Below are 20277 nucleotides of genomic sequence, written 5' to 3'. Positions count from 1 at the left end.
GTCAGCCACAAAACGTCCAACGGGCGCCCCCCCTGGCCCTGCTGTCTCACGCATGGCGGAAGGAAAGGCGGCTTTTTGCCGGAAGATCAATTCGCCGAGGGGAGCCGCCTGCTGAACGCCGTAGACCAATCGAGGATCCCCGTACTTGGCCACCAAATGACGTGGAAAAATTCTAGTGGCACTGTGTAGATCTGAATAGTCAAGATGGCGGTTTCAATATGATTTATTTAGTTTGTACAATTTAAGAATTAACAGAGTACTCTGGACCGGTCATAGCGAAAGACATGCAGATGTAACCTACAGGTCGTTCGAGAGAGCGGTGAAGAACAACCCTAAAACACTGCCTTATATAAACTTAGAACAAATGGTTCTTCTGATGGTCAATCCATCAATATAGCGGTCTCTGTGATTGGTCAGCACTGCTCAGTGACAGTTTGACTCCACATCTCTCCAATCTCCTTGGCCAAAAGGTTAGGTCAGCTCGCTCAACTGAGATAACAATCTCCCCCAACCCCCAGACCTAACTAAGACCCTCTGGCTCTTAGTTAGGTATCATAAAACAACACCATAAATACCTTAAGACAATCTGAGTGTCCATTCTACAGAGTAAATCACACCACAGAGCCTCAGTTTCTAACATTCGTCTGTCTATAACAAAGGAACTTACTTTTTACCGCTTAAAGAAACATAGATATTGTAACTATGTCAAAAACTGCCATAACAGCGTCCACTCCACGTGTCCTCCGCCTGCAGATTGCCACAATGGATTTTCTTCATCTTATTACCTTCTTGGTGGAGTCCATTTTTAAAATGGACCCAAAGGTTGACGTGATGGACGCCTTTATATGGTCCATACGGCTGATGATGTCCCTTCCGTACACCGACAGCACCCACCGGCTGGTTGGGACATTGAGTGGCTGTGGAGGCTCCTGGCAGGTGACTGGGAAGAGGCTGGGCTGGTCAACAAAGGCCGCACACTCCCCCAAGTAGTTGGCCAGGCGGTCCAACCACTCCTCCCCATGGTTCTCCCGCAGCTGTTTCACCAAGCACGCCGGGCTGTTGCCGAGGGTCCGTTCCCGCAACATGCGGATGACCCGTATGTCACAAGCATACCTTGAAGAAAAGACCGATTAGTTTCAAGAACTTGTTCAATTATGTAAGGACCTGCAGCAGGCATTATCAGAAAATGATTGTAGATTTTTAACTCACAAGCATGTCAGGATCATCCTGAACTTCCTCCTGTGAGGCAGGTCCAGCTGATCCAGGACAGCCTGACTGGTTGCCAGATGGGTCAGGCGACACACAGTGCACCTGAGTGTCTCTGTCACCATCAGGTAGTACCGGTCCACGTCCAGGACCTTCCGCACCCTCTTGTGCACACCATACCCCGCCAGCTGCTTCCCACAGGTTTGGCAGAATACCCTCACTTTCCACAAGTGATAGGGCCAAGAGCCTGTGGGCAAAAAAACGGTCCGGTGTTGGAGCCTGGTGGTAAATCAGGGCAGAGGCTGGTGGCTCATACCAGAGCTTCAAGTTCAAACGCAGCTTGCCAGACTGAAAGCGGTGGACGCAATCCACCGCTGGTCCTGAACCGGGATTGTCTCCTTCATTCTGACAGGAAGCCAGAAGTCAGGAGTGGGACCAGGAGCAGGGCCAGGAGCAGCAAGCTCATCCTCATCATGCACATCCTGTTACAAAACAAGAGAAATATATTTACAAAAACAGAATAGCCCAATCATATGAGAACATCCTCATCCTATAAAACAAAAACAGTTCAAAGAACACAACACTTACAGCAGCCATTGCACGGCTGGTGCTGGTCTCGGAGACAGTGCTGAGGCTGGAAGCTATGCTGGACCTCACAGAGGTCGTCGCAGGGCTGGAGCGGGAAGATGTCCTCACGGAGGCTTTGTAGGGGGTGGATGGGGGCTTTGAGAACGGTGATTCGGTCCTCACAAAAGCCATGGCAGGGCTTGATGGTGTTCTAGGCCTCACAGAGGCCATAGGGGAACCAAAGCCTGGTGGGGTGGTCCTCACAGAGGCCATAGGGGAACCAAAGCCTGGTGGGGTGGTCCTCACAGAGGCCTTAGGGGAACCAAAGCCTGGTGGGGTGGTCCTCACAGAGGCCATAGGGGAACCAAAGCCTGGTGTGGTGGTCCTCACAGAGACTGTAGGTGAGCTGGCAGTGGCCTGGGTGTCTCCTGTCATGGTGGGTGGACTGGACAGAGACTGGGAGAAGGAGGGGGGAAGCATTTGTAAAAAGTAGAACTCAATGGAATCAAATCAAGCTCTTAAGATTTAGGTTTGCTCATATTAACCTATAAATATATATTTACATATAATCATATTATTATGCTTTCCTAACCACATTCACATTGGGCTTTGCAGTAGCGCCATGTGAGCCTCCAAATCGTGGTTTAGAAAACTGTGGTGACAGTTAGAGACATTTATCAAAGGAATACATTGTAAACCTGAAATGCTCTTCCATTTTGCCATCATCATATGTAATCAGTGGTTGTCCATATTTGAAAGCTTGTATGACAATAATAATATTGAAATAGTCACCATGGACAAAGTCAGTGTGGGCCGTGCTGGGACATGGGCTGAGGCAGAAGCAGAGGCTGAAGCCATTCCCAGTGGAGGAAGGGCAGAGGCTGAGGTAGAGGCCGTTCCCAGTGGGGGAGGGGCAGCACAGGTAGAGGTCTCTGCCACAGTTTGTCCAGTGGTTGGCTGGATTAGGGACAGATAGATCCATGTCAGACATCACATTACTGAGCACATCACAAAGTGATTCTTTTAGTGTTTTGGTGTCAAGAAGTCTCATTCACATTACCTTTGGGTTATGAAAGCCACAAGTACAGTGCTGTGTCCCACCAAACAGCATTCTTTGGCCACGTAACTGCAACGGGCACTTCTCAATTTGTTCCAAATAAAACAAACACATTTTTTAAAGAAAACAACCCAATAGAAATGGAGCGTTTTGACATATCATCTTCTATTGGTGACTAAACATGACATTGACACTGAAGTTGCTGTTCATTATCCTTATCAAGGTCCCATACTGTGACTGGTATTTCTGGCAATTCAGTAATCTTTTATAGGCCATCAGAATACATCAATTTTTTTTCAGTGATCTTTTGGTCATTTTACATACCTTTTGAAAGAGGTCATACCACCTCTTCTGTCTTGGGGCTGGCCTGTTGCCTGCATCAGCAGGTCAAACCCCAGAGCTGGCAAACCTCCTCAAACGGGACATCCATTCCCCATCCCCCATACTTTTAGGGCTTTTTGAACTCGACATCTAAAAGGTAAAAGGAGCGATTTTTCACACTAGTACAATAACATTTATTTATTGTTATAGGTAGCTTTTTAACATATCAAATATTTAGCTACTATTTCCAGAGGAATATTTTTTTTAAACTTTTTCTGGGTCACTTTATTACCACAAGTGAAAAAGTTTTCTTTATTTCGTTTTGTCCCCAGTGACATCTATAATATATAACAGGTTAAATAATGCGTTTGCTAGTCCGAATAACATCTGTCGCTACAGTAACCTATTAGTAATCCCTTAAAAAAAGTAAATGACAGCCAATACTACCTGAGGAAATCTACTGTAGCTACTGTACATGACAAACTCTGAAATGACAAACTCTAATATTCGTGATATGACTTGTCATTGACCCGATGAATGATAACATGTATTGAAAAGTCAAACAGATTATTTTTTTGATTAGCTATGTATGTATTTACCTTTGCGGTGCGGTACTGCAAACAACTGGAAATAGCGTATCCTGCAATGAATGAACTGACGCGACTTACTGTCACTCATCTCACATCTTCGGCGGGGGTCTCTGGGGTCGTGGACGCCGTTGCTATCGGTGTGACGTAATTGGAGATGTACGTATTCCGATTGGCTCAATCGGCCTGACGCAATTGGACAGGGTGAGAATCCGATTGGCCCTCGAACCTAGAACCGAGGTAGCTGATTGGTCGCGATAGCCAGTCGAATGTGCCCCGGGTGCCGCTATCCTTGCCATGCTGGTTTGCCGGACGAAATACTTTGACAACCATAGGCTACTTATTCATATCTAGATTTGGTATTTGACAATCCAAGGTGGTCTCTCTCTCTCTCTCTCTCTCTCTCTCTCTCTCTCTCTCTCTCTCTGCAAAATGAAAACAGCTTCCAGCCCCTTTCATGAAGGACTACTTGTGCATATTGCAAGTGAGCAAAAGAGCATACAGCACCTGGCATTCCCAGGCGGTCTCCCATCCAAGTACTAACCAGGCCCAACCCTGCTTAGCTTCCGAGATCGGATGAGATCGGGCGTTGCCATGCTGGTTTGGCCGTACAAAGTAAGTTGACAACCATAGGCTACTTATTCATATCCAGATTTGTTATTTGACAATCCAAGGTGGCCTCTCTCTCTCTCTCTCTCTCTCTCTCTCTCTCTCTCTCTCTCTCTCTCTCTCTCTCTCTCTCTCTCTCTCTCTCTCTCTCTCTCTCTCTCTCTCTCTCTCTCTCTCTCTCTCTCTCTCTCTCTCTCTCGGCAAAATGAAAGCAGCTTCCAGCCCCTTTCATGAAGGACTACTTGTGCATATTGCAAGTGAGCAAAAGAGCATACAGCATCTGGTATTCCCAGACTGTCTCCCATCCAAGTACTAACCAGGCCCAACCCTGCTTAGCTTCCGAGATCGGACGAGATCGGGCTTTGCCATGCTGGTTTGGTCGTACAAAATACGTTGACAACCATAGGCTACTTATTCATATCCAGATTTGGTATTTGACAATCCAAGGTGGTCTCTCTCTCTCTCGGCAAAATGAAAACAGCTTCCAGCCCCTTTCATGAAGGACTACTTGTGCATATTGCAAGTGAGCAAAAGAGCTAAGACAAAGGCTCCCTGCACCCTAAGCGAGAATCATACCCCTAGTCCAACGAGCCATGTTCTAGTTGTTGCTTCGATTGATCGATTTGTTGTCACAAAACATGCTTAGACATAAAGAGATGGAGAAACTTCCACAGCAAATCACGCAGATCTACGTTGGGTAAAGGACTGATTTGGGAATAGAACAGGAGACCTCTTTGCCATGTTACCTCCTTCAACAGCATACTGTAATGGGCTCGTCCGGGATTTGAACCCGGGACCTCTCGCACCCGAAGCGAGAATCATACCCCTAGGCCAACGAGCCATGTTCTGGTTGCTGCTTTGATCGATTTGTTTTAACAAAACGTACGTAGACAAAAAGAGCTGGAGAAACTTCTGCAGCAAATCAACAATTCAATTGTTGTCACAAAACATGCTTAGACAAAGGCTCCCTGCACCCTGTGGTGGCTAGCTTTTTATCCGAACAGGTGCAAAAGGATGAACGCAGGGAGTCTGTCCAAGCTTTCAGATGCAACGACAAGCTTTTATTGATCAAAGTCAGAAAGGCAACATACGTTAGGTCTCTCGGAGCACAAGATAGAGAGCCTACTTAACAATTGAATACAGACAGCATTTATAGTGCACAGAATGCCAATGATCTAAATGGCCGTTAGCCGGCCATGGTGTGTTTTATCTCCCAAACCCCTAAAATGTCAGTTTGCCCTGCCCTCTGTTCTTCGTACAAGGTCTGAGCTCTCGTGGGTGCCTCTCGTTATCTCTTGTGAGCGTTTAGTAAATATCTGATGTTCTCTCAGTATCCTACTGAGAGGCAAAATGTCAAGACAACCCTATATCGTGGTGTTTTCCACCCAGCTTAACCTGAGGTGTCTTACATCCAGTTTTCGGCCTACGACATAACCCCCCTTTGAGAGGGTCATCTCCCTCTCACTCTAAACAAGAGAACTGGATGTATGGTCAAGAGAAATTCCCCGGGCACCACCCAAAACGTTTAAACATCAAAAGAAACAAACTGAAAAATAATAAACAGGAATTTCAACAGTCTCGACTTATAGTAAGACACATCATTCGTTATGTAATTCAATGCTAACTTGGTTAGCTACAACTTACAGTATGCTAGTGTATTTAACTGAGCCTAGTGGTCCAAATTTGTGTAATGTGACAAGATATCCATTTGCTGGTACCTCGGTTCAGTGCTACTTGCCCTTGTAGTTAAGGTTATGTGGTTACAAGCTATAATAAAATGATACCTGTATAAATGCTCCTTTAATCCTTATTTCTCCCACAGACCAATACACAGTCTAATATTCCTTAATGCCTTTATGAGGCTTGTACATAAAACCCAGTATCTTAAACTTCTTTGCTTAAACCAGTTCCAAACGTGACCGACCCCCCACTACCCTCACAAGGTCCAAATAACCTTGTGTATGAGCACAGAGGATTCCGTCCATTGTTCACAACCTTCCAACAGTCATAGTTCAAGATTCTGGATTGAAACTCCCCCAGGCCCCAGGCCCTTTTTTGGAGGAGAAACCATGAATCAAAACATATAATTAATACACACAAGCAATGTTTTGAAAGGGCAATCCTTCCAAATTTTACAACAATCTGTTTGTCCCCCCAAAAAAATCTCTTAAAAATTTAAACAAAATAAATCAACACTGAAAAATTAAACAAAATAAATCAAAAACTCTTAAAAAATGTCTTAGCCCACAATTTAACAAGTTGTTCTTATCGTAGTGACTTTCCTCCAAGACCGGGTATAGCATGGCCTGGAGTCGAGCTTATTCGTTGTGGTCCTCTCCCGTGACCCATTCAGGTATTGGGTACAAGTCCGGACCGGGGAGTCCTTCTGCAGGCAAAAGAGAGGTTGGCATGTTTCTCTTTGCGCGTACAACCGCCATAGGGGAGGCAAGGCTAGAAACAACTAGAGACCGGAGAATTGGCACACAACAGCATATGACACTCGCTAGGATTATGATAGTCAGGAGGATAGTTATCCCCATTTTTGCAAAACCAAAACCCCAGTTTCCTAAGTGTAAGTTCAAAAATCCAAACCAATCTGTCCCCTGTCCCGCAAGTGCTTTCACCTCTTCCCTCAGGGAGCTTAGGTCAGTCATGGCCAGGGAAAACCTTCCTGCTGGGGCAGTATTATTTGGGATGAACGTACAACATACATCACCAATTTTAGTACACACCCCTCCATCCTCACCTGTCGGTTCTGCCAGGTCATGGCTGAGGTGGAAGACAGTTGTTCTCCCAGAGCTGCGAGTGCAGTTTCAGTGTAATTTATAAACCTTTGCTGATTATAATAAATATAGTTGATCCATTCAGTATTTTTGTTAGTCGTTATCCATGGTAAAATAAATTCAAACCCTGATGCTACCTCGTCTCTGGCTTTGAACTCACTGGGCACTCCTCTTGGCTGACCTATGGCGTTGATAGTAACGTTGGAAGAGTAGGCTCGTTTAGAGCGGACCCGGTTCTCCAGTTTGTCTGCCTCTGAGATCAATCGAAAATGGACCACGTGAGTGACCCCGTGGACTCTAGCACATCTCCCGTTCCAATCGATGGGCAGTGTAGACCTTAGACCTTTTGCATAATCACAGAGCCAAAATACATCAGCCACAATTTGAGTTTGATAATGATAAGGGCAGGCTGGGGGAATAGGACGTCTTGGCTGGGCTCCCTTAATCTGTCTTGCTTGCCCATCGATTAGTTTGGTGCATTGCCCACTTACTTCCCAGATGTAACTACAGTCCTGGTCTGGTACGGTCCCTACGTCTGCATTGCCTGTTTTTTGATAACATTCGAAAGATTTCTCTAGCGTTAGAGTTACCCCTTTCGGAATGGCCACCTCCTCCTCCAAACGTGGCAGCATTCCTTCTAGGTATTGGCAGTTAATCTTAATGTCCCTTCGGACCGCCTCTTCCGGGTCCCCCCGAACACTTAGAGTATACTCACGAGATCCTAGATATGCGAGGCAGCATGCCTCGCACGTGGGGATATTCTGTTTTATCATGTTCTCAGGTACGGTCAGCCACCGGTTGGTTTCCTCCTCGCATTCTTCCCAACCTAGGTGTGTAGAAGTGACATGCAACTCCTCGGTCCTGGCCTTGGAGCATGCATAACAGTCTGACAACCCGTTAGCTTGTGCTGTGAACTCAGTCCACAGATACCTTTGAAGTGGGCTGGAGCAACTTTTATTTTGACTGCAGGCCTTGCCTGAGCCAGTACTTGGGCTACACATTCTACGTTAAAGTCATTGCTGTACATGCCTTCTCCTAAAACATCTCTAGAGTTTAGCCTTTACCTCTACCCCCCCCTTCACTGGGCAACTTGCTCAGTGAAGGGCGCCTTGTCCTCGCTTGGCCTCCTGTAGCTTGGAGGCTGCTCGGGTAGTGACGCTGTCAGGTTGTTTGGCGGGTTTGGCCCTGGTTCGGGAACCTCGGCTTCCAGCCTTCCTTGGGATCCTGACCCTGGCACGTCCCTTGGATCTGGTTCACTTTCTCCCTCCTGGAATTGGATACACGCCAGGAACAGGATAGCTTTGGTGACCAGGAAAACGACAATTCGTTAGATGATCTTGGTGCATTAGTTTGCACTCTGTCATCATAGTGGAGGTGAGTTTATAGAAACCGGGACAGGGAGATAGGTATGCAGCAATAGCAACTTAGCCCTCCAATTTTGAGTTTTCAGTTTAGTGATAGCTTTTGTGAAACTTCATCAGGAACAATGTGGTGGGTGTTGCATATACATCACCCATCCCTGCTTTGTTCTGCCAACCGCCAGTCGGTTCTCCATGCCATGACAGTAGTAGCTGGGAGTTTGTTAGCTCAGAGCCAACAGAACATTGTTATTGTCATCAACAAACCAGTGGTTCTATCACCTTAACCCCCGAGGCATATTTGTTAATAATTACTTTGGTTTCACATTTCAAATGTCAAAATTGCCGTGCATCCTTCTTTCCCCGGTGTCTCCCTGCGTTTCACTCACCCCCCTCCTTCCCAGTTGGAACGCAACCAGGGAAGGGATTGTTTGTTGTCCCGGCGGTTGAGTTTCATTTTCTGATCCCTTTCTTGGGAGCAGGTTTGAGTGACTGTTCGCCGTTGTCCAGGGTGGCTTGGTAAGACTTTCAAGCCCTGGATATGGTCCTTGGTCTTAAGCAACGACCACGCCCAGTCCTAGGACTGAGATTTAAACAACGTTATTTGTGTGCTTTGCTTTAGGACAGCACAGTCCTGTACTGTCACAGGGAGATCAGAGTCAATAGGTGTTATCAAGTCTGATCCGGGATTTTTAACAGTGATTTCATATGAAACCACATGGTTGACCCTTCACACTGTACTGTTAGTCACAGTCGCTTGTGTCCCTGTGCACAGTTTCTACGTGGAGTGTTCCACTTTCTCCGGTAGATTTTAAGAAGGAACCGGTCACCAGGCTGGATAGTGACTGGCTTGGGAGGTCTCTCCTCTCTCTCCTTCTCCTTCTCCCTCTCCTGCTGGAGTATGCCCTGGATCCTGGACACCATGAACTCCTACACAACATCTTCAACAAAAGCTTCGGCATTGTTTAAAGATTAGACTTTCAATTTTATGAATCTTATTACTTTATCATTCATAATGTTTCTTTAGTGTGGCTGTTATTTATCTACTAAATACTGTTTAAAGTTATCGATTTCAAGTTGCCTCCTACTCCTGGAGACCATAGTTCGAATTTTTGTTTGTCTTCCATTACTCATTAACTCCCCCCTTCACATAGTAATGTGATCAATGCGATTCCTACAAAGACAGAAGATAACATGTTTAATAGTAGCAAAACTCAATCCTTCATATTTTCTTCACATTTATCTAATATTTTCACCTCTTTCTCTTTTTGGGTCTGCTTTTAAGCAGAGTTGGGGACATTAATTAAACCTTTTTAAATGTTTTTTTTTACCTTCTTGGCTCCCGTTCCACCACAGAAAATCCTTCAAACCTCTGGATTCCTGAAACAAGATCTGTCTACTGACAGAGTTAGTTCAGCATTCCAATGACTACGTTTCGAACTGGTTCTCAATCTTAACCTGCTCAAATGTCTTGAGCTTCACAATCATCCCCATGCGGCAGTAAAAATAGTGTTTCCCTTCAGAGCATAACTAATCAAAATGTTAATTGTTATGCAATTTTTTCCATCTTTCAACAAAACCGGCCTCCGGTTGTGTATGTGTTCCTACCTGGGGCCTCCATTTGTCGGTGGGCAGTCATGTTATGTCTAAGGTGCATCGTAACTACACCTTGATAGCAGGATGGCAACATTAACTCTGCCCGTGGCTGGGCCCACAAATAGTGTGCTCTAGGCTGCTGTCCACAGCCTCTAGTCACTGGGGCTCCCTCTGGGCCTCCATTTGTCGGTGGGCAGTCATGTTTGAAGTGTCCTGGTTTCCCACATTTGAAGCAAACCCTTTCTTTCTTTCGCTGGGTTGGGTTTCCTTGGTATCCCCTGGCTCCTCCCCCCACTCCGTACTGGGGCAGCGGATTTGCATAGTGGGTTGGGGGATCGTGTGAGGCAGGGGGCAGGGGGGTGGTTAGGGGTTGTTTTTCTTTCTCATATTTCTTGCGAGTTCTTCTTTCCACCTCTGCCACAACCCCCTCAAGCCCCCTCCTTCCCAGCAGATACCTGGTTGTGTCGTCACGTCCCCCTGGGAGCTTGGTGCACAGTTCATGGAGGATCTGCTAAACGGATATAGAACAGCTGACAAAAGAGGTTATTGGAATTATTCCCTCATCCTGTACCTGGAGGTTGGGTGCCGCAGGCATGGACTCAGCTTGGTCATCAGTGATGTCGTCCTTTGGGTTTGGGTTCCTTCCAGCACTGGCCTCCTCCAGCAGATCTCTGATGTAGTAGTATGCCTCTAGTAGTTGCGGGCCTGTCAGACCGCCTTCCAACCCTTCGTTGTCTGCCCCTGGGGGGTCTGGCATTGCCTCTGCCCCTCCCTTCACCAAAGTCCTTCTGGGTAGGGCAGAGCTGGAACTCATTTGGCCACCATCGGGTGCTCTGGCTGGGAGAGTCTGGTCAGTGTGCCTGGCTGGGCTCGCTCTGCCTCCTTTCCTCATTGCCATGGGAGGCACCTTTGGAACAGTGGGCTCGGATGATCTAGACTTGATACAAGTATATGATTAACCATCCGAGCAACCCCCCTTTCTCCGTTTCTCAGCTATAATGAGATATGAATCGGGTTAAAAACCTCAAGACTATACTCTTAGTTAAATAATGTGTTCGTTTATTGCTATATGTGTGTGGCAGAGGTCTTGTTGGACGGGAAAACCTTTTTGCAAATGCAATTTTTGACACACATATTTTATTTGTTTATTAAACCTCCTCAATGAACAACTCGGGTGTCTAGTTTGTTTGAACACTTCCTTGTGCTTGTGCCAGGCTCACTTGCCCCGCCGTCTGTAATTTCAGAAAGAACAGATGTAAGACAACTTGCATTTAATCATTACTTTAAAAATTCTACATTTACATATTCCGTTTTATAGGACATTTAATAAACAGTTTATTCTATACACATAAAACCTTACATCTCTTTATTTATTCTATAAGTTCTGAATATCGTTTTTATTATTATATCTGACTCCATTCCTTCAATCCCTGCACGTACCTTCATAATGACTTTCCTTGACCTTTCAACATCACTCCTTTTCTTCAATCTAAAGTTTACAGCCTCTTTTTTCTCTTTCTACAAACTTGTTTCCATACACGTACCTTCATTTAAAACTTTCTTTCATCCTTTCTTTAATCATCCGTTATTTCTATCAATAGTTTAACAGTTCATAAATATCGTTTATTTATATAGTGATTCTTTATTGAAGTTCTTTTCCTGTGTTTTGCTCGGCGCGTCTTAAAAGATACCAGTTCATGACTTCCTGTATTTTAACATTTTAGACTTTTAGACTTTTACTTTTAGAATTTAGAGAGCTCCCTTTTTTCTCTGCTTTTACCTTGTTTTTTGGTGCACAAAACCTTTCAGAAATGAACTAGTTAGATTATCTTCATACATAATTACTTCCTATAATACAATTCTTCTAGACTTGTAAGGTTGTTTAGGTGTTTTCCGAAAAACTTGAATGCTGTTGTCGTCGAATTAGAACTACAAAGTCTATATTTTAGCCGTATTTTAGATTCGAAAAAATTAGCCTAAATACGTATGCATTTTCATGAATAACATTCCAATTCTATGCGGTTTCCGATACCTTCGTTTTTATCATGCTCCACTCGGTAACAAAGTTCATTTGAAATAGTCCTCCCTACGTCTATTCCAACTAAGATTTGCGTCTTAGGGACAAAATGTGTGTCCATCATAATCCCTCATGTCACAACGCTGCTTTGACAAGATACACGTCTGCGCGACAGTAGAAAGCTTAGCACATATACAATTATTCATCATTCATTCGGGATATTGACGTACATGGGGTTTTGACAAGACAATTTCTGCTTGATGCAACATGGCTTACGTCTTTTGCATCTGAAAACATGTAACACTGCGCCTTCTGTTCATTTAGCCATATCTACATTTTATAAGTAATTCTCTTACCTTATCAAAGATGTAGGTTTTTGGATCACGTATGGGGGTCGCCAATTGTGGTGGCTAGCTTTTTAGCCGAACAGGTGCAAAAGGATGAACGCAGGGAGTCTATCCAAGTTTTCAGATGCAACGACAAGCTTTTATTGGTCAAAGTCAGTAAGGCAACATACGTTAGGTCTCTCCGAGCACAAGAGAGAGAGCCTACTTAACAATTGAATACAGACAGCATTTATAGTGCACAGAACGCCCCTGATCTAAATGGCCGTTAGCCGGCCATGGTGTGTTTTATCTCCCAAACCCCTAAAATGTAAGTTTGCCCTGCCCTCTGTTCTTCGTACAAGGTCATATGCATATACAAGGTCATCTTTAATGTCATATGATGTGGTTTCAACAAATGTATTATGTAAATGACACCCTCACAAAAAAATGATAGGCTATCCTCTCAAAAAGTATAGGCTAGCATATCGCACTGTGCTTAAGGAGACTATCACGCAATGAGCAATTAATTCGGTTTCATGTTAAATTCTGCTAATTATTCTTGCACCTTCTGCAACAGGTTCCTGTAGTAAAAACGGACAAGACATGTCTGTGACAGACTTCCTGTATCACCTCTGCTTTTAAAGCCTCAATCTATTCGTGTTTACATAAAATAAACCTGCTCCCTAGCAGGCTCCCTGCACCCTAAGCGAGAATCATACCCCTTGACCAACAAGCCATGTTCTAGTTGCTGCTTCGATTGATCGATTTGTTGTCACAAAACATGCTTAAACAAAGGCTCCCTGCACCCTAAGCAAGAATCATACCACGAGACCAACGAGCCATGTTCTGGTTGCTGCTCTGATCGATTTGTTGTCACAAAACATGCTTAGACAAAGGCTCCGAGCACCTTAAGCGAGAATCATACTCCTAGACCAACGAGCCATGTTCTAGTTGCTGCTTCGATTGATCGATTTGTTGTGGGGCTGGAGAAATTTCCGCAGCAAATCACGCCGATCTACGTTGGGTAAAGGACTGATCTGGGATTAGAACAGGAGCCCTCTTCGCCAAGTAACCTCCTTCAACAACATATTGTAGAGGGCTCGTCCGGGATTTGAACCCGGGACCTCTCCCACCCTAAGCGAGAATCATACCACGAGACCAACGAGCCATCTTCTGGTTGCTGCTTTGATAGATTTGTTGTCACAAAACATGCTTAGCCAAAGACTCCTTGCACCCTAAGCGAGAATCGTACCACGAGACCAATGGGCCACGTTTTGATTGCTGTTTTGGTTGATCGATTTGTTTCCACAAAACATGCTTAGACAAAAAGAGCTGGAGAAACTTCAGCAAACTGCAGCAAATCACCCCGATTTATGTTGGGTAAAGTACTGATCTGGGATTAGAACAGCAGCCCCCTTCGCCAAATAACCTCCTTCAACAACCTACTGTAATTGGCTCATCCGGGATTTCAACCCAGGATCTCTCGCACCCGAAGCGAGAATCATACCCCTAGACCAACAAGCCATTTCCTAGTTGATGCTTAGATTGATCGATTTGTTGTCACAAAACATGCTTAGACAAAGGGTCCCTGCACCCTAAGCGAGAATCATACACCTAGACCAACAAGCCATGTTCTGGTTGCTGCTTTGATCGATTTGTGGGTAAAGGACTGATCTGGGATTAGAACAGAAGCCCTCTTCACCAGTTAAACTCCTTCAACAACATACTGTAAAGGGCGAATCAGTGGTCCTAGTGCACGTTAAAGATCCTGTAAAGTGGAATTAAAAACGAGTTTCAAGTTCACCACACCACAGAATAATGTGTAGTAGTGGACATAGATTATTTTTTTTAATCTATATTAATCTCACTGTAATCTTGGCGTTAATCTAGATTAATCTAGATTAAAATGGCTCATTTGAATTCCACCGAAGGCATTCAGAATATGTGTGCTACCCAAATAATGACTAAAAGTAATTCTTTGAGAACGGGTTTCTCAAGCCAGGTTGCGCATTAGACCAGGGGCTCATCTCCTGTTTCCAAAATGCATCACAAACTGCTTGAGAAAGCTGTTCTACTATGATAATTGGTGACGAAAATAAATTATGTTCAATAATATGTACTTGTGTTTATTAACTGTTTATTACATTAGTTAGGTTGGCTGATAGAGCTGTGCTGACGGGCTTGCCTCGGTTGCACTCAAACAGTAGTTTGACGACGACTCTTCCCATGCGCTACATCAGTGCTTGGCCCGGCATCTTCCGCATTAGCTAAGGGATGCTTTGCGTTTAGGTGGTATTTGAGACTGGAAGAACTCCTACAGTAAACTAATTCCGCATAGCACAAGGTGCAAACAACCTTAGTCTTGTCGAGGTTTCCATTGGGAAGCTTCTTAAAAATACATTTTCCCTGAAGCAAACCAGGCGGCTTCATAGCTGCATCCATGTTAGCACGTTACGTTTGATGTGATAATTTCATACACAAGGCATACACACAGGTTCGAAAACTTGTTCTGGCCCTCTACAGTGCAATTCGGCTAGGTATACATCCGCGCTAAAATATCAAGGTGAAAGTCATCATAGCTTGCGTAGTATAGACCCAGCTCCCAACCCAACTTTGAGAATAGATTAACGGGGATATTTTTTTTATCGCCCGATAACGCCAATAACGGCCCACCACTAGTTATTAACTACCCATCCAAATTCGAATGGAAAAAAAAACACAGACAAGTATGTTAAATTAGGCTTTGAAACAGTGGCGGAACCAGACTTTTATATATGGGGTGGCCAAGGGGTGGCCATGGCTACTTCAGGGGGTCCACAGACGAAGACTGAAAATGTGTGTGTAACCTTAGCCTGGCATCTAAGCAATGTAAATTATTCATATGATTGCTGATGAGAAATAGAAATTCAAATTCACTTAAAGCAATAAAAGAATGAAAGTCTCAAAAACGGAATCTGATGGCTAAATCTTGCCAGTAGGTATGGGATTCGATGATTTACAGCTGATTTGAGTCAGTGTGGCCTGTTTTAGGCTGAAATCTAAGCACTGTCATGTAATGGAACCAGTACGATGGCAAACATTGTAAATGCATTGAAAACGCTATTCAGGGAGCTGAAAAGCACTTTTAAAGCAATAAAAGAATGAAAGTCTCAAAAACGGAATCTGATGGCTAAATCTTGTCAGTAGGTATGGGATTCGATGATTTACAGGCAGGCAAACAGCTAGACCTCATCCTGACACGTAACTGTATCACTGACTTAACCTCTGTAACCCCACTGCATATTTCTGATCACTACTTTATCCAATTCTCTATCTCTCTCCCTCCAACTCCTTCTACCTCCCCTCCCCTTTCCGGCGCAACCTCCGCTCCCTATCCCCCTCCCATTTCTCCTCTATTGTAACATCCTCCCTCCCTCCCCCCCATTGACGAGTTCTCGTCCCACCCCACTAACACTGCCACCGACACCTTGTTAACCACTTTAACTGCATCACTTGACTCTCTCTGTCCCCTGTCAACCAGGCCTGCACGATCTTCTCCCTCCTGCCCGTGGCTTACGGATGTTATTCGTGAAGAACGGTCCACCCTTCGGGCAGCTGAGAGGAGATGGCGCAAGTCCAAAGGCGGTCTGGACCTTGATAAGTATCACTCCCTCCTCAAATCCTTCTCTTCTCACATAACTGGTGCTAAAACCCTCTACTTTCTGAACAAAATTAACTCCGCTTCAAACCCCCACAAACTTTTTTCTACCTTCTCCACCCTTCTTAACCCACCTCCCCCACCCCCTCCCTCCACCCTGACAGCAGACGACTTCTCCTTCTTCTTTGAGAAAAAAGTTGCCGACATTAGCAGTCGGTTCCCTAAACCCACCTTTCCTACCCTCTCACCCTCCATGACTGACCCAACTAAATGTCTAAACTCTTTTTCTCCCCTGTCTGAGGCAGAGATCTCTGACCTCATTTTCTCTCATCGCCCCACCTCCTGTCCCCTTGATCCTATCCCCTCCCCTCTCTTTCAAACCATATCCCCCTCCATCATAACTTTTCTTCTCCATGTCCTAAACTCCTCTCTTACCTCTGGCACCTTCCCCTCTGCCTTCAAACAGGCTAGAGTTACCCCTCTACTCAAAAAACCCTCCCTTAACCCTGCCGTCCTCCAGAACTACAGACCGGTATCACTGTTACCCTTCCTTTCAAAAACAATTGAACGTGCTGTATCTAACCAACTGTCTAACTTTCTCTCTCAGAACAACCTGCTTGACCCCAACCAATCAGGCTTCAAGACTGGCCACTCCACAGAGACTGCCCTCCTTTCAGTCACCACTGCCCTCCAGTCTGCCAGAGCGGCTTCCAGGTCATCCGTCATCATTCTGCTGGACCTTTCTGCAGCGTTTGATACGGTTAACCACCAGATCCTGCTCGCCAGACTTTCTGAGATGGGCATCACTGGCACTGCACTCCAGTGGATCTCATCCTACCTGTCGGGAAGATCCTACCAGGTTTCCTGGGGAGGCAAACTGTCAGGCCCTCGCCAGCTCTCCACTGGTGTCCCACAGGGCTCCGTCCTTGGACCCCTCCTCTTCTCTCTGTACACCACCTCACTTGGACCAATCATCACCTCCCATGGCTTCTCCTACCACTGCTACGCTGACGACGGAGCACCACCTCCAGCTGAACCTCGCCAAAACAAAACTTCTCATCATCCCGGATAAACCCTCCATCTCCCACGATCTCTCAATCACCCTGGCATCTGCGACGGTGACCCCTTCATCCTCTGCCAGGAACCTTGGGGTTACCATGGACGACGAGCTCTCCCTCACGGCTCACATTGCTGCGGTCTCCCGGTCGTGTATATTCACCCTCTACAACATCCGGAAGATCAGGAGATACCTGTCTGAGCACTCCACCCAGCTGCTAGTCCAAGCACTTGTCCTCTCCAAGTTGGACTATTGCAACTCGCTGCTCGCTGGTCTCCCAGCATGTGCAACCCGCCCTCTTCAGAGGATTCAGAACGCAGCGGCCCGCCTGGTCTACAATCTACCCAGACGCTCTCATGTTACCCCGCTCCTCATCTCTCTCCACTGGCTACCTATCATGGCCCGTATCAGATTCAAGACCCTGGTATTGACCTTCCGAGCAGTGAACGGGACTGCAGCCGTCTACATCAAGTCTCTCCTGCAGCCTTACACCCCCACCCGTCACCTACGGTCTTCTTCAGACAACCGCCTGGTGGTCCCACCACTCAAGACCGCCCGGGCCCAACACAAGCTCTTCTCCTGTCTGGCCCCCCAGTGGTGGAATCAACTCCCCACCTCCATCAGAGACACTGACTGTCTCTCCACCTTCAAGAAAAGGCTCAAGACGCACTTGTTCCGGGAGTACAACGGTACTTAGGAATGGTTTGCTTGACCCGATGTTAGTTTCCTCAAGGATCACAATGACTCTTGCTCAGAGACTTGTTGCTCTTGTGGTTAGTGGTAACTGTTTTAAATTTTTTGTACTCGCTGTGATATATTGTTTTTATTATTGTTGCTTGTTTTTTCCACAGGTACACTTGCACGTATAGCGGTTCATGTTGTTTAATTGTAACTTGTTTAACTACATGCTCTTATGGTTCTTCCCTTTGGCACTTACTTTGGTTGTTCACAATGTGTGCTTCATGTTTTGGCTACTCGCAATGTTTTGTGGCTATCTTGTTGTTATGATCAGTGACCTATGCACTTTGTAAAGCTCTCTCTTGGAAGTCGCTTTGGATAAAAGCGTCTGCTAAATGAATAAATGTAAATGTAAATGTGAACCAGTACGATGGCAAACATTGTAAATGCATTGAAAACGCTATTCAGGGAGCTGAAAAGCACTATTAAAGCAATAAAAAAATGAAAGTCTCAAAAACGGAATCTGATGGCTAAATCTTGTCAGTAGGTATGGGATTCAATGATTTACAGCTGATTTGAGTCAGTGTGGCCTGTTTTAGGCTGAAATCTAAGCACTGTCATGTAATGTGAACCAGTACGATGGCAAACATTGTAAATGCATTGAAAACGCTATTCAGGGAGCTGAAAAGCACTTTTAAAGCAATAAAAGAATGAAAGTCTCAAAAACGGAATCTGATGGCTAAATCTTGTCAGTAGGTATGGGATTCAATGATTTACAGCTGATTTGAGTCAGTGTGGCCTGTTTTAGGCTGAAATCTAAGCACTGTCATGTAATGTGAACCAGTACGATGGCAAACATTGTAAATGCATCGAAAATGCTATTCAGGGAGCTGAAAAGCACTTTTAAGCTTGAGTTCTTCAGTTTGGCCTAGTATGGTCCACTAGGGTTACTTTAATCAAATTCGACATTTACTATGACTAGACTGTCTCTACATCTGAATTGCAACTCATTTCTTTCTTACACAAGCTGTACTGTACTCACAAACTGGAGAGACTTTGGTCACTCTGTTTTCATGAATATATAATCTGTGTCTAACCAGGTTAGAGGTTAGATCCTTTGATGAATCTTTTACATTAAAACATAACTATTAGTGTATACTCACACAAAAAATGCCACAGCCATCAAAACAATAACACTCATGAATCAACAACCAACATTTTAAAGTTAGGCTTAATTGGAAAAAAGCCTTTTTTGTAGGCTTACATATGTGGCCTACAAACACAAGCTAAACTTGGCATGTGACTGACTGCCTAGTATGCTCTGACCTTGTGCCTGTAGCCTCTGGGAGGAAGCTGCTCTGAGGTCTTAGCGTGGTGCAAGGACTGGGGTATATTTCCACCTGATCCTGTTTGCTCAGCTTTTTGAAGAAGTCTGCTATTTTACCCTTTCTTTTAATGTTTGAAGTGAACCCTAAACAAAAATAACATGTAGGCCTACACATCCAATTACCCACATTTGAGTCCAATCTCAATCTTAAACATATCCCCATTATTATCTTCAATCAACTACCATCTTTCAAGTTACTAGGTCATGGCTAGCCCTACTCTGAAATACTTATTTCAAACAAGCATTATACAATAGCAAACAGGGTAGCTATCTGACTGCAGTGTTCATCTTTTGTAATGTTAATAGATTGATAAGGCATCTCCTTAAGGAATCTTAGCAGTGAATGTACAAAAATCGTGTAGCGACCCACACAGAAAGACGTGTTGTTTACCACTAGTGTTCGCGGGGTCCGACATGCCAATCAACCTGCTGTCTGCCAATCACGGGAATGCCCAGAATGTTCGTATGCCGGGCATCCTGGTGGTTGGCGAAGGGGCATGGAGTTGGGCAGGGGGGATGGAGCATTCGAAGTTAAGACCAGGTTTAGCGTCTGTTCTTTCTGTTACGTCTGGGTTTCACAAGAGACGGTCACTATTGTTTTGTGGGCTACGTTTCTTTCATTTAGCGTGGGCTACCGCCAAACAGCTGTTTGGCTTACTAGTAGCCTGTGTACCGTGTGGTTAATAAACGTCAATTCGAGAACTTCATCTTATGCCTGGACGGTTGTTCCTTTCTGACTTAGTCAGGTCATTACAATAGATTTCAAATGGCTAAATGATACTGTTGTTGTTTTAACAGTGTGCTATATAAATGAAAATGAAAAAAAAAAAAATTGAATCAACAACACCATGGTAAGACAACTGCGCTGTTAGCTACTAAGGTAAGTGCTACTAAGTGCTAAACAAAAACAGAGACATTTCTCTTATCTGAATCTGTTATGGAACCAAATTGCCAATATGCATCTTTTTCCATGGCTCTGCGGCCCAGCAACTCAACTTTCATAACATCTTGTTCAGGAAGCCTCAACCCCAATGCTAAACCTTAAAACGATAACTGTAATATGATGCTCTTGTCTTCCGTTGCTGGCGCTG

The 20277-nt window shown here is 44.9% G+C and overlaps 1 protein-coding gene, 2 non-coding genes and 1 pseudogene across 3 annotated transcripts; all 4 read right to left on the bottom strand.

Annotated features, from left to right (window-relative positions):
• Window positions 1–1520: 1520 nt before the first annotated feature.
• On the bottom strand, window positions 1521–2225 carry LOC134014044 (nuclear pore complex protein Nup58-like). The gene is made up of 2 exons (XM_062453877.1): window positions 1795–2225; window positions 1521–1688 (listed from the first exon to the last, which is right to left on the bottom strand). Exons 1-2 carry the CDS (start codon window positions 2206–2208, stop codon window positions 1536–1538), a joined length of 567 nt encoding a protein of 188 aa, XP_062309861.1. The 5' UTR covers window positions 2209–2225; the 3' UTR covers window positions 1521–1535.
• A 2008-nt stretch (window positions 2226–4233) lies between these two features.
• On the bottom strand, window positions 4234–4352 carry LOC134014098 (5S ribosomal RNA). Its single transcript, XR_009929023.1, has one exon. It is a non-coding gene; the product is annotated as a 5S ribosomal RNA (ribosomal RNA).
• A 263-nt stretch (window positions 4353–4615) lies between these two features.
• LOC134014099 (5S ribosomal RNA) lies at window positions 4616–4734 on the bottom strand (annotated as a pseudogene).
• Window positions 4735–5116: 382 nt separating this feature from the next.
• Window positions 5117–5188, bottom strand: trnap-cgg (transfer RNA proline (anticodon CGG)). Its single transcript has one exon. It is a non-coding gene; the product is annotated as a tRNA-Pro (tRNA).
• Window positions 5189–20277: the final 15089 nt, after the last annotated feature.

This window comes from Osmerus eperlanus, chromosome 27 (genome assembly GCF_963692335.1).
Source record: "Osmerus eperlanus chromosome 27, fOsmEpe2.1, whole genome shotgun sequence".
Lineage (NCBI taxonomy): Eukaryota > Metazoa > Chordata > Actinopteri > Osmeriformes > Osmeridae > Osmerus > Osmerus eperlanus.
Note: the sequence above shows the minus strand (reverse complement) of the source record. Positions and strands in the feature narration are given on the sequence as shown.